Here is a 14830-nt window from a genome sequence, read left to right as displayed (position 1 = left end):
GACTTATGACTATGGATAATTGGGAGGAAATTTTAACAACAACAAAACATTTATTATTCACCAGGGAATTAAATCTCATCATATTAAGAGTCAAATTATATCATACTTCTTTTCCAAAAATCTTGTCTAAAATAGTGTTCCAGGTTGCAAATTTGCTTATAACTATCCTCTCTAGAAACATACATTTTATTTAAATGGAATTTTTCTCTTGTCAACTCAATTACCTTTTTTCAAATGAAAATAACATGAAAAATAGTTTACAGGTATGTGGCCAGTTACTGAAAATCAATAAGTACTTATTAAGTGTTTATTATGTGTCAAGAAATGTGACAATTCAGAAACCCCCATTTCTATGTCATTTAGAATTACAAGTCAAATGGTCAATATGTCAATTCCAAGGCAAACCTTTTTTTTAGTAGACCACAATAATAATCAATCAAAGAAGGTCTTATGATCAAAAGTTTACCTTAAAATGTGATGTCCCAGTTTATAAAAAAATTTCCCTGTTCTATAGTAGAGTTTTGAGAAGACCCAAGGAGAGAGATTGTTAATCTTTTGGAGATTGTGGATTTAGTAGTCTGGTCATGCCTACTGACCCCTTCATAGAATAATGATTTTTTTTCTTAATTCATAACTGAAGGAAGGCTAATATTTTAGTTAGAAGTTAGTGAAAATAAGATTGTAATTTACTCTAAATTCATGGACTCCTGAACCAAAGTTAAGAAATTAGACCCCTAAGGATTAGCACTTTGCTAATTGATTTCTGATATGGTTATGTTAGTGTAGATATGGAACTGGGAAGAGATACAGCATTCATGATCTTCTCCACACCCCCAACTCCAATCTTCTAAAAAGCATCTCAGGACTGATCATAGCAGGCTTATTCTGTAGTATTTATTCTTCAAGTACATTTTGTGGACTGAAATAGCACAGGTTTTAAAAAGAAAAATGTTTCACAAAAACTAAGGAATTAGAGTTTGTATAATTATGGACATGAAGATAAATTGATGATATTTATGAAACACTTAATGGTTCACTTTGAAAGGTACAATTTAACATATGAGCCAGAGTGTGGGAAAGCTTAAATTGCTAAAACAAATTTGATGAGTTTGGGGTTTTTTTTCCTAATTAGGTAATTAGTACTGATGGGGCTTTTTGGAAACTTTATGGTAAATTTTCACATAAGGAATTATTATGTGTGTAAACATAGACTTTTAACATGATCAACAATCAGAATGGCAGCATAATTAAAGGAATTTAGCTTTCATTGCTCTATAAAGGGAATATGTAACCTGCTATTATGCTTGATGGTCATCTTAATAGATGAATTAGACAGCAATATGAAATCCTTTTTCATCTCAATCTTGACAATAAGAAGTCACAAAACTGAAGACTGACAGGGAGCAAGGTTATCTCCTACTTAGGAAGGGAATACTGACACAGAACAAAATTGAACTTCACTATTTGGAAGAGGGAAAAAATAATCTCCTTATATGTATTTCATTAATTTTCTAACTGACTTATATTATTTTTTACTGTATCTCCAAAGAAGTGAATTTTTCTTTTATCCAAATTTTACTAATTATAAATGATCTTCAGTAATTTAGCACTCTGGCATTCAACATACAGGACAGCATTCAATATAATGCAGTATTGAAGTCGATACATTTTGGATAAATACAACACAGAAAACATTTGTTTTGCCTCATGGTTACCTCACTTTAGGTAGGTTTATGCATTTTTAACATAAAGAACCATTTTTATGTCTCTACTGACAATTTCCAGAAATTCAGTTTAGATATATTACATACTATAGGAGTTCATATGAAACTAAAAAGCAACATTTTCCCAGGAATCTATATATGTCTGCATGGGGGAAGCTATTTTTGACTCCAATTTACAAATACAGACAAATACATAGGCAATGAAAGAACCCTGAAGTGAATATATTATGTAACCCACAAACTGTCTTCCAGATGCCCAGGAAACTCAATGGGAAGTGAAAAATCTACTCAACCTCACCCCCCACCTTTGCATTTTCTTTTCAGTTCACATGATGTCAAATAATGTACTTCAATTCTTTAAAAAAACAGGATGAAACACTCCATTTGTATTTACAATGGCTAATAAAGTATTCTGGTCTTTTTTTTATAATTCTAGATCTTATTGTAAATAAAAGTGTTTCAAAAAAAAAGTCAAGATAAAAGGTTCCACAGTATCTGAAAACAAAATGTTTATAAAAAAGTTTTGTTTTAAAATCAAATTAATATTAGAGACAACTGAGTAACATTGCTGGGGGTTTGAATTGTTACTTTGTACATGAGCATCTTATCAAAAATAGTGAAACAAGAAGCAGCTAAATGGCACAGTGGATAAAGTACCAGCCCTGAAGTCAGGAGGATCTGAGTTCAAATTCAGCTTCAGATACTTAACATTTCCTAACTGTGTGACCCTGGGCAAGTCACTCAACCTCAATTGCTTCAGTCAAAAATGAAATAGTGGAAAAAAATCAATACAATGAACACATACCAAGAAACCGGACAGTTCTGCGTACTAGTGGATTTATATAACAACAGTCTCCGGTTAAAATAGTTTTTTCTTGATTTTCAAAATCCCTTGTGGCTAGTTGTAGGCAAAATACAGCAGTTTCTCCAACTATGATCTGAAGGGAAAAGAACAGAAAATGAGAACACATTAGAATTTAAGTGAGTATAAATGCTAATGATGCAAAAATTATTTGTATTTATACGTAAAAATTGACCCATATTAAAAGGTTATGATCCCTGTGAAAAACTCTTGCCATGTACTATTTTATTTTTCTTGACCAAATTCCAACTTTGATTGCAAAAAATCCATCTTATATATAATAGATTTTTGGAAAAAGTCAATTCAAGAAAGTAATGAATAAACTATGAATTTAAATGGAATAACAAGAGAACTTTTTTTCCCCTTTCACATATAGATTAAAAAGCAGCATAAAAAACTTTTAAGGAAATATTTTCTTTGAGAAACCTAATTGGATTAGCACATTGAATATTGTATTGGTAAACTCAAAATGTTAAATGACTTCAAAAGCCTCCAGTCTTTCAGCTGCTGGATAAATGTTCTTTGGAGAAAAATGCTATTTAAATTTCTGAAAAGTTTCAAAAAATGGTACTTTGATGAATCTGTGATCTCATTGGCAAAGGTAATACTTCTACTGGTTTAGTCTACAAGTCATGCATTATACAGTGTCATATGGTATTTTGTCCGTGTCCTCCCATGAATACTCAAAGAGCATTTATCCATTACAATGAAGCCCTTCTCCTATTTTGTCTAACATTTTCTGTGTAACAATACAATATTGAGATCATGTTATAATTTGCTAAATCATTTTGTCATAATTAGATAAATAATGTGTTCATGTTGAGATTTATTTGTGTGTGCCATCTTGAAGATGTCATTCATGATATACTTAAAAATTGTAGCTTATGATAATAGCTAGCATTTATATAGCACTTTAAGGTTTGCAAAGGAGTTTATAAATATCTCATTTTATCCTTACCACAACCCTGGGAAGTCAGTATCACTATTATCTTCACAGATGAGGAAACTAAAGCAGATACAAGTTAAGGGACTTAGCCAGCATTACCCAGCTAGTAAGCATCTAAAACTAGCATTTCACTCAGGTCTTCCTGACTCTGGGTCTAGAAGTCCCTTCATTGTGCTACCTACTAACATTTAGGGTCTCTTCAAGCTCTATAATTCTATAACTCCATAATTTCATGATTTATTCTAAATCTGTCTGTCAATGTTGAAAGATTCCCTTAATTTCCAATTTGGGGTTACCATGAAAAGAACTACCTTATTCTTATAGATGTGGATTCCTGTCCTCTTTCTTTGATTTATGTAGGTTATAGGTCTAGTAGTAAAATTACTGAATCAAATAGTATGCCCAGTTTTATAACTTTATGGGCATAATTCTAAATTAATTTCCTCCTTATTTGAATAGATTTTCATTTGAGCACCTTGATTTTATGAGATAATTCCTCCCTGGTTGCTCATTTTTCCTAAGTATATCAATCCTCTATTTTTAAACCATTAAAATATGACAAAACTGCTCCTAAACTCTTTTATTTAATTCTCTCTCTTGTCCTTGATGATATTAGGATTCTAGGGAAATTTGGTGTTATATTCAAAATTAGAATATAAATGTCATTTCCTATTACTTACTTATATTTACCTTTTCATATTATTTTTGATCCATGAGTTTTTATTACAAAGTTTTTGTTCAGCTCTGGTAATTTTATCAGTAATGCTTAGAAGTGCTCTATTTCATTAAAGGTTCCCTTATCCTTTTTTAAGATTAAGCTCAGTTTGGTAAATAAGCTAGTTTTAGTTGTACACCTATATCTTTTGTCTTTTAAACTTTGGTATTTCAAGTTCTCCACTTTTTTATTGTGGTGGCTACTAATTATTGAAGGATCCCAACTCTGTCTCCTATGTACTTGGATGATTTTTTTTTTAATGAATACTTACAGTATTTTTTCTTTTGCCAAGAACCTCTAGATTTTGCCTATTATGTTCCTCAATTTTTCATGTTGGGATTTGTTTCAGGAGGAGCCCAGTTGATTCTTTCTATTTTCCCTCTATCTTCTGGTTCTACAAGATACAGACAGTTTTTCCTGAAATTTCCTGAAATATCATGTCCATTTTCTTTTTTTAGTCATGGCTTTCAGCATTTCAGTGATTCTTGGTTTATCTCCTTGATTTTTTTAGGTCAATAATTTTTATATGAGTTTCCAAAATTTTCTGGGAGGTTTTCAACTTTTAAAATGTTTTAATATTTCTTGCTATCTTTCAAAATTTTTAATTTGTTTGTTCCATTCTATTCCTTGGAAAATATCTTGTACTTCTTGTGCTAAGCTGTCAATTTTCCTTCAAGTTTTTCCAATAGAGATCTCTACTATCTTTTTCACCTGCATTTTCTTAATCTTAATCTTAAAATCACTTTAACGCTTAAAATAGTATTGCTTCACTTCTTCTAAGAATTCTAATTGAGCTTATGGATAAACTGTTTTTCCTTGAGGATTTTGCTTATGGATATTTTGAAGACATTCTTTTCTCATGGGTTTGTTTCTTGGATATCCTGACACCATAATAGTTCTTTCTGATTTGATTCTTTTCTTATTTAATCTATTCTTCCTAACTTACTTCTTATGGCTAAACTCTTAGTACTTCTATAGGGAATGACTGGGCCATGCTTGGTCCTGTATTGTCTTCCTGATTCCAACAGTCCATACCACCAGTTAGTTGCCTAGTTGTTACAAACTTGTATTTATCATCAATTTTAATAGGGAACAATAAACCAATAGACTATTCATAAATCTTAAGAGTCTTTAGAATCTTGAGATGGTTGCAATTTAAAAGTCTTAAATTCACATTTTTCTGATTTTTATATATTTTGCATATACCTATAAATTCATACGTTATCTCTTCCCATTAATTTACAAATCTCATGGAAAAGGTCTGTTTTCCAAAGCCTAGCACATAGACATTTAATCAATGTCTGACTAGTTGATTTAATTGGAATGTAGGGAGGAAGGATGAAGTAAGGTGAAAAGAAGTAAAAAAAAAAAAAAAAAAAAAAAACCAGATTGGAATTAGATGGGAAACTGCTTTGAAAGCCAGGGTCAAGAGTTTGTACTTCATTTGATGGTCAAAGGGATGTCATTGAAAGTTTTAGAAAACATTCTTTATGCTGTGTTTAAATCATTTTCAGGATGGAACTTTTCTCTAACCCAACTATTAAAGAGGCTTATTCTAAACATCCCCCCACTGAAACTCATTTCAGATAGCTAACCGGGCAAATTCTATTTAACTGAGTAAGTTGTTGATATAGGCATTTTCTGCAGCAAGTGCATGTGGGACTCATTCTGGCATCCCACAGCACGTTGTAATTAGACACAAAATGCTAGCAAGTAACACCACTGGAGAGTGCTAATGCTGACAACTTAAACCTCTAACTACTTTGCAAGAGGGAAAATTCTGAAACCAGGTGATTTCCAATGACATTTTTATAACTCTTGCTGTAATGCTTTATAATTCACTGCTATAGCTATTAGTTCACACATAATACCCCCAAGAAATACAGGGCAGAGGTTGTCTTGGCTTGCCATAAAATACTACTCTTCCAATTTAATTGAGAATATTTCTTGCTAAGGTTAAAAAAATTGACCTAAGTCCTTTTTTAAAGAAAAGATTAATTAAAAGGAAGTTTGAGTTAGTTATAATTTTCTTTTATTTTTCAATGGTAGATTCTCTCTGACATATATCTTTTTTCTCGGATTCCTTTCCCTTTTCAATATTACATCTTATAGTTCTCCATAGGAAAACTCTCACCCAAACACTTGTCCAGGCACCAGTTAGCCAAGTTTAAAGCTAACTTCACATCACAAGTTGGTTTCATGATGTTTCCTGAGGGGAGCAGATTCATATTTAGTCCTCCAATTCAAAGATAGCTGAGAAAGAATACATCCCCTCCCCCTTGAGTTACAGTCTACCTTATCTAAAAACTTTTGGTCATAAGACCTTCCTTAATTGATTATTTTTGTGGTATGCTAAAAAGATTTACCTTGGACTTGATATATTGATCATTTGAGTTGTAATTCTAAATGACTTATAATTTGGGGGTTTCTGAATTGTCACATTGCCTGACACATACAAAGCACTTAAGAAGTGTTTGTTGAATTTCAATAATTGGTCATATACGTGTGAACTATTTCTCATGTTACTTTCATGAGAAAAAATATAATTGAGTTGACAAGAGAATAATTCCATTTAAATGAAATGCATGTTTCAAAAGATAATAGTAAGAAAGTTTGTGATTTGGAACTCTATTATAGATAGGATCTTTGGGAAATAGGTATGGTTCAAGAGTCCCTCTCAAACACACACACACACACACAAATGTGCCAGAAATTCCCTGGATGTAGGATCTTATATAGCCACCTTGGAGCCTTAATACTGTACTATGGCACAGTACAAATTCTATTCTTCAGAACTGAGCTAATATACAAACTCCTTTTCAATCTGGCAGAGAGAGAGAGAGAGAGAGAGAGAGAGAGAGAGAGAGAGAGAGAGAGAGAGAGAGAGAGAGAGAGGAAGGAGAGAGAGAGAGAGAGAGAGAGAGAGATCATGTTCATGTCTAACACTGGTGATCATTACATGAAACCTAAGCAATCATATTGTGTTATAATAGAAAGCTATGGAAAATTACTTCACACAGTCTATATCATTATCAAAATGAATTACTTATTGTTGTTTCAACACTTGGCATTCCAAATCCCATCTCCATTGTTTGGAATGAATTCTTTCCTCACCTCCATTTAGTTACCATGGAAGTTTTTCCTAATCCCTTGATTCCACAAATTAAATTGTTTATGTACTCACTTTTCCCCAACTGTAAGCTCTTTGCTAGCAAAATCTATTTTTCCTTTAGTCTTTGTATTTCAAGAAGCTAGAACAGTCCCTTTCATATTCTTGACACAGTCAATGGTTATCAGTTGAATTGTTAAATAGCATAACTACTGATATGGGGGTAATTCATAAAAGGTGTCTTCCAGGATTAGATAAATCTTAGTATGTTAGCACTTCTAATGTCTTTCTATTAGTGTAGTTCAGTGAGTAGGGAGTATTCCACCTGGTTTCTCTGATACCCACTATAAAGGAAATTGACCTTTTTATTATGTTTCTGAAAGAAGGCAATGGGAGGCCTCCTATGCCCAGAATTTTCACTTCATCTTCACTTCCCATTGATGCTAAGGCTACTCACACTATCTGCCATTTCTCAAAGACTTTTATTTCATTATGCCTATCATTCTCCTACTTTTACTTACATTTTGATTTATAAATCTAACCTTTGTCATTATTTAAGTCATGGAACCCTGCTGATCCCCACCCCCATGCTTTAACCTCCTTATCTGTCTCTGATATTTATTATAAGAATATATATTATACATATTTATATATATATATATATATGTGCATATACACATTTACACATACATATATATTTATTATGTGAATATACTATACAAGAGACAAGGATATATGTAATAAAGCAGGGAAGGAGAAACAGGTTCTTGATGACTTTCTCTCTCTCTGACTTCTCTGCAAATTCATTGAAACCAGGGGTTCTTTATCTTTCTGTGTCGTTTTTGTAGGATCAACATAGTGCTAAATTTTTTTTTCTTCAAAAACACAGGAAATACAGGAGGGGAAGGAAGGTAAGAAGGAAATATTCCTAGCATGAAGAAGGCCAATACAATGGCCATGTATAAAGAAAAATGAGAAGACCATATTGACTACACCATAAAGTACATAAAGAAAAGAAGTATACCAAATTGTGAATGGTTTTAAATGCCCCAAAGAAGAGTTTATATTTAATCTTACCTAAGTAACTGTTAGTCTCTGTAATTTATTGAGCAAAGAAACTATATGGTTAGACCTATGCTTTGGGAAAATCATTTTGGCAGCTAGAGTTGAATTGGAAGGGTAGAACATAAGAAGAAACTAGGTCAATTACCAATGTGATAGTCTGGAGAAAAGGAACTAAGGCTCTGAACTGAAGTAGGGATTGCAGTAGTAAACAAAAGAGGATAGATGTGGAAGATTATGTGACAAGATTTAGCAACTAATTATATGTGTGGGCTAAGGAAGACAAATGTTGAGAAATGACAATTAGGTTATAAATCTAGTTGACTGGAAGACCAAAATAATCTTTCATATGTATATATATTTATGTTGTATATGTGTATGTATGTATATAATAGAACATGTATTCTATAATGCTATAGAATTATATTTTAGAATGGAAAATTTTATAGAATATACATTCTATACAATTCTATAGAATATATATTCTTTAATATGGAATTACATATTATATAGAATATATCCTATAGAATTTATGGAGAAAATATATTATAGAGAGAATATATATACTTTACAGATCATATTGGACTAAAGTTGAGCCTCAAAAGTAGCATAGACTTTAAAGACCTGAAAAAGGAAAATGAAGGCAAAAATATTCAGGGTATATTTGGGGAAGAAGATTTATGTCAGTTTGGCCATTCCAAAATTTATACAGGAATGCAAAGAAAGATAATTCAGGAGATATAGGTTATCTAAGTGCTCAGACTGCTTCCTGAATTTCTTTGATCCTCAGCTTCCTCAAGTGAAAATTAGAAAATGGAAGTAGATAATCTCTAAGGTCTCTTCCAGAGCTAAATATATATTTCTAACTAGAGAGTTTGTGGTGTTGATGATGATGATGAGATTGTATTGATGACTTTTGTACCTACGTTAGAGTCATTTGTAGATATATAGCTTCACCCCATCCCCTTCTCTTCTGCCCCACACTTTACTCTTACATTGAATCATACTTCCTAATGACAGGGAAAAAAATTATTCCAAATCAATCAAGACATTTAAAAAGCAAACAAAACCAAATTTAAAAATCCCTAAATTCCTTCCTCATTTAACTCTTTGGAAATAGACATATACAATAATATAATATGATACATACAATATAATATAATACATACAATAATATAAATTAGAACTGACTGATTAATTCCCAGGCAAACCTACCAAAGCTTATTTAGTTAATAACATTGTTGAAGTTTTATGCATATTTGTTGAATAGACAGTAATAACAATAATAACATGTCTGCTATTTATATAGCATTTTAAAGTTTGTGAAGCCATTTACATGTTATCTTATTTGATCACCATAATAACTCTATGGGATAAGCAGTATTATTATCCCCATTTTCCAGATAAGAAAGTATGGCTAAAAGAGGTGAAGTTAATTCCTCAAAGACACACATGTAAATCTCACATTTTCCAAACCCAGCACTCTATCCACCACCACTTAGAATGCTGTCAAAATCAATATATTTGAACATTTTAACTGCTACCTATGTCCTGGATAGTTTCTAGAAAGAGAAAGGGCTTGAAAAAATTCATCCAGAACAAATACAAGCTTTGGAACACAGACAAAATCATATAAAACAGATTGCTATCAGCTCAGACTTTGGATTAAAAGTGGAAAAGAGAAGCGCAAACATGGTAGCTATGGGTACAGAAAAGTACTGAAAAGAGGTTCTGTGGAAAGGCTGGGACTACAGATCAGAAGTAGAGCAGGGTGACAAGTATGTGTGGTGAGGAAAGGGATTTTCCTGCTATAAGCCTGAACTGAATCAGACTCTTAAACAACTTAAAGGTGCCTGTTAGATGGCTGAGGCAGTGGCAACCATAACAAGGATCTGAGAAGTGAATGCATGTTTAAACATTTTCACCAATTTTTTCCAAGTGAGATCAGTTGTCCCACCCTTTCGCCAATGTGCTAATTGCACTAATCAGACATACTGCTCACACCCTGTTTATTTTATACTGGCAAATTATACTGGCATCTCAGAAAAAGAAATTAAAAGTTGCTATCTACATCCCGAGGGAAAAAAAACACCTCATAAATCCAAGCATGTATAGAATAATTTTAAACACATATCTATTATATAGAATGTGTGTATTATTTATTATTAGATTTGTGTGTATTATTATTTATTATTAGATACAAATATCCAATGGAGCCATCTCTGAGGCAGGAGATGGAGGGAAGAAAAAAGGGGGGCAAAAATAAAAGGAAATATCTTTTTGTGTATTTTAAAGGAATAACAAGTTTATCCTTAATAAATTTGTGGTTTCATATAAAATCATCCTGTTTATTGAACTATTATAGAAATATTTGTTTGAATTCATAAATTTTAAAATAAATAAATAAATTGAAATTTAAAAAATAAGTTTGTAGCATCTGTTTTAAAGTGCTCCACATTCCCTTTGTTTTCATGATCCTATCTTGACAAGAGGATTTAAAGGATATAGATATAGAGAAATGGGATATTTACAAAATTTCACTTATTACCCTCCCATAATATTTAAAAAATTTTAAAATAATAAAAACTTAAGTATAAAGACAGTGGGAAAGAGGTAAAGAAAGAAGGCAGGAAGGGGAGAAAAGAGGAAGGGAGGGATTAAGTGATAGAGAAAGTCTTCCAATTGACCAATTCCAGTTTGTAGGCCAGCTTTACTCACAGATCACAGAGGTTGTTTGCCCTTCATTTTCAAAGAAGACCATGACATTGGAGAGATAATGCCATGACTTGCAAGTGAATTAGATTTAAATGAGGGAGGGCTGTGCCCTCATCTGCCTCACTTTCCCCTCCAGTGGTAAGATACAGACCAAGACGATGGAGATGGTCCTGGATGCAATGGGAGACCTTGGCCTTTTTGAGCTAAGGTCTTTAACAAGTCTCAGTTTGACAGAGGTTGCACTCTTCTTCCCCACATCCCTTCCTCCCTTTTCTTTCTCCTCTCTCTTTCTTTACCCCCTTTCCTCTCTCTGTCCACACATTCTTTGATGTTTCTTTCACCTCTCATTTTATGATGCTATGATTCTGTGAACTAAAAAGCAACTCAGAGAGAATCTCATGCTTTCCCAGGCTTCCAGATGAGAAGTAGGAAAGGGATAAAGTAGCTCAGGTAACTCTTCTTATTCCAAAAAAGAATCTGTCCTTACCCCATATAGACCCATGGGAGGGGATGTATATATTTGTGTACATACATGTATACACACATGAATTACACATGCATGCACACATAAATCTGTAAACATACATGTGTGTACATGTATATATGCATGTAGCATTGTAGCCATGGAGTGTTTCAACTCAGAATCAGCAAAGTTTCATGGAAGGCAATCACATAACATATACCTCCATTTTCACAAGTGGCTCTATTCCTCACAGGGCTCATTAAGACCTAAAAAAGTCACTAGTCAAAGATTGACATAACACTTAGTTGTGGACTCTTATGGCTTGAATGAGGAGGGTCACCAGTAATCTTCCATCTCACAGTCCATATCCTGCCCCTCTATTTTCCTTTCTACCAGTTGACAGCAGAGTGCCAAAATGGGTCTTCTTAGAATTATATAATAATTACGGGATTGTTTTTCAAATTCCCCCAAAGCTTCCCTAGCACTGATAAAATTCACCTATTGAAGTCTGACTCAGAAACTCAATATGTGAGATTGCAGTGGGTTTATAAATTCATGGGACTCAGGAGGTCACTAAGCAGGGGACAGTTAAGCTGATTGTTGGTGATGACTCAAAGGTTTTCATGTCCTGTTAATTTGAAATTGGTACAAGAAACCCTTTCAAATGTACTATGTTTGACCTGCTTCTCAAATAGTTCAAAAGAGTGAAAAAATCATCTAACTGAGAATGACAATCTGTAAAAAAGCAACTGAAATCAGACTCAGTGCTGCAAAAAATTCTCGGTTCTTAAGCTACTGAAAGACAGAATACTGTATTTGGTTAGAAGACCCATCTTTGAAAATCTGTATTTCCATTTCCTGGCTCTGTGACCCTGATGATGTCACACATCTTTCAGTTGTGATGTTCTAGGGCACACATCTGCTTCCAATTCGATAACTCTTGTTCATGCATTCCTTCTATATTCACCTTAGGGTTCAAGTTGAAATATCAGTATTTTCCACTCCCAGCTTAATATTGGATGTATAAAAAAACTGTAATGTAGAGTACATAGATACAATGTATAAAGCATTTTGCAAACATTTAAGGAGAATTATACATTTTATTTGTAAAATGAGCTGGAGAAGAAAATGACAAGCCACTCCAGTGTCTTTGCCAGGAAAACCTCAAACGGAGTCATAAAAGGTCAGACACAAGTAAAACGACTAAAAAATATTTAGTGGGAATTTGGGAGAAAAGGGATGACAGATAATTTTGGTGACTATGAAATGGAGAATGAATTGAAATGAGGAGACACTTGAAACACGAAGACCAATTAGGAGGCTATCAACTTAGTACAAGGGAGAGGTGATAGAACCTGTAGTTGCGAGGTGACTGTATGAATGAAAAGAAGGGGGCATGCTGGAAATTATAAGACTTGATAAGAGGTTGGATATATGGTGTAGGAGTCATGGTTGGAACCCAGGTTGTGAGTCTGGGGGATCAGGCTAATGATGTTACCTTGTCAGGAACAAGAAAGATAGGAAGAAGGGAAATTTGTAGGTAAGAGAGTGAGTGGTGAATGGATAAATTCTGTTTTGGACAAGTTAAGCTTGTGATGACTATTAGGAAATAAAATTGAAGTGTCCAAAAGGCATTTTGTGGATTATGAAGACCCAAGCTCAGGAAATAAGCAAAGGATTTGATGTATAGATCAAGGAATTCTCTACCTAGAGATGATTGAACCCTTGGGCTGATGAGATCACCAAGAGAAATAATAGAGAAAAGAGAAGAAAAAACAGGACAGAGACTTAAGGGCTTTGTTTCTTTCCTAGCTAGGAACATTAGTTAGCTTGCTTCACATTTCTGATTTTCTATTGTTTCTTAACTAAAATCTAAGATTTGTTTTTACAACTTCAACTTCTTTACAGTTGTCACCTTTAAGTGCCCTACTGGCATCCTTGAAGGAGTAAGTATTCAGCAAAATAAACCATGGTACTTAGGGTAAAATATCTTCTTTAAACAAAAATAGGCTTTGGAGGTGGCAAGCCTGAACTAATATTACTTTCCATTCCACATTTATTATGCACATCTCTCCCTTGAGGCTATTGTCTTCTGGGGTTTCTGAGATTTCATTGCTGCTTTCTTCTTTAAACAAGCTGTGACATGGCAATTTTTCTTTAAAATACATTAATTTTTGCTGAAAAATGGGCAAAATTTTAGAACCATTTTTTCTATTTATCTATTTTTTATTATTTTTTAAATTTTTAAATGGCATTTACTTTTTAAAATTTTGAGTTCCAAATTCTCTCCCCACCTTATGCCACTCCCCCATCCTTTGAGAAAAGAAACAATATGACTCTCAGCATATATGGGAAGTCATGAAAAATATATTTCCAGATTGTCCATGTTGCCCCCAAAAAGCAAGGAAAATAAAGTGGGAAAAATATGCCTCAGTCTGCATTTAGAGTTCATGAGTTTTCTCTATGGAGGGGGATAGTTTTCATCATGAGTCTTTTGGAATCATTGTGGATTTTTGTGCATTGATTGGAATAGCTTAGTCTTTCACAATTGATTATTGTTATGATAATGCTCTTACCATGTACAATGAGAGAACCATTTAAAAATCCTTTTCACAGGGAACAGATGCAGTTGATTACACAGGAAATATTCATACCTTACTTATTCACTCAAAATATATATAATGAATGTAAAAACAAAGACATAAAAGGGACTTATAAAGAAATAAATACTAGGAAGCCTACAGCAGGAACTCATTTTTTTGCACCAGGATTTTTCATTTGCCTTTAGTACAGAGGCAACTTCCAGTTTCCTGTATACATGGTGTATTAAGAGAACAATATGATTAGGCTTTAAAAGTGAAATCTTGACAACTGTGAATCAGTGGATTTGGAAGTTCAGTATTATGATGGGTAATCAGTTTTTAAAGTTGATTACTTAGTCTCCTAAATGCTCTTAATCTCATTTTATGGTGTATATATATAAATTATGTGTGATCTTCATATGAATTCCCTTCATCATTTTACTTCATTTTAATACTAATGGGTGATTTTTCATATTTATATTCAGAGGTTTTGACAGGACTGGAGAAAAAGAAATACTAAATAATGTATAAATTGACTAACTTCATCATCTGATGAAATAGGGTCTGACTCTAAATGATGAAGAGTTTTCACTTAGCTTTTTGCAAAGTATCTGTAACAGTATGCTTATCCTCAAGTACTCTTTCCTGTCCT

At 33.1% G+C, this 14830-nt stretch overlaps 1 protein-coding gene across 2 annotated transcripts in view; it reads right to left on the bottom strand.

Annotated features, from left to right (window-relative positions):
- Positions 1 to 14830, bottom strand: part of PLPPR5 (phospholipid phosphatase related 5) — a 178837-nt gene that overhangs the window by 108611 nt on the left and 55396 nt on the right. For both annotated transcript variants that reach the window (XM_051993276.1, XM_051993277.1), the window contains one exon: positions 2530 to 2662. In XM_051993276.1, coding sequence (XP_051849236.1) covers positions 2530 to 2662 — 133 coding nt within the window. The remainder of the gene's footprint in view (positions 1 to 2529; positions 2663 to 14830) is intronic.

This window comes from Antechinus flavipes, chromosome 4 (genome assembly GCF_016432865.1).
Source record: "Antechinus flavipes isolate AdamAnt ecotype Samford, QLD, Australia chromosome 4, AdamAnt_v2, whole genome shotgun sequence".
Lineage (NCBI taxonomy): Eukaryota > Metazoa > Chordata > Mammalia > Dasyuromorphia > Dasyuridae > Antechinus > Antechinus flavipes.
This window is presented reverse-complemented; position numbering and strand designations above follow the sequence as displayed.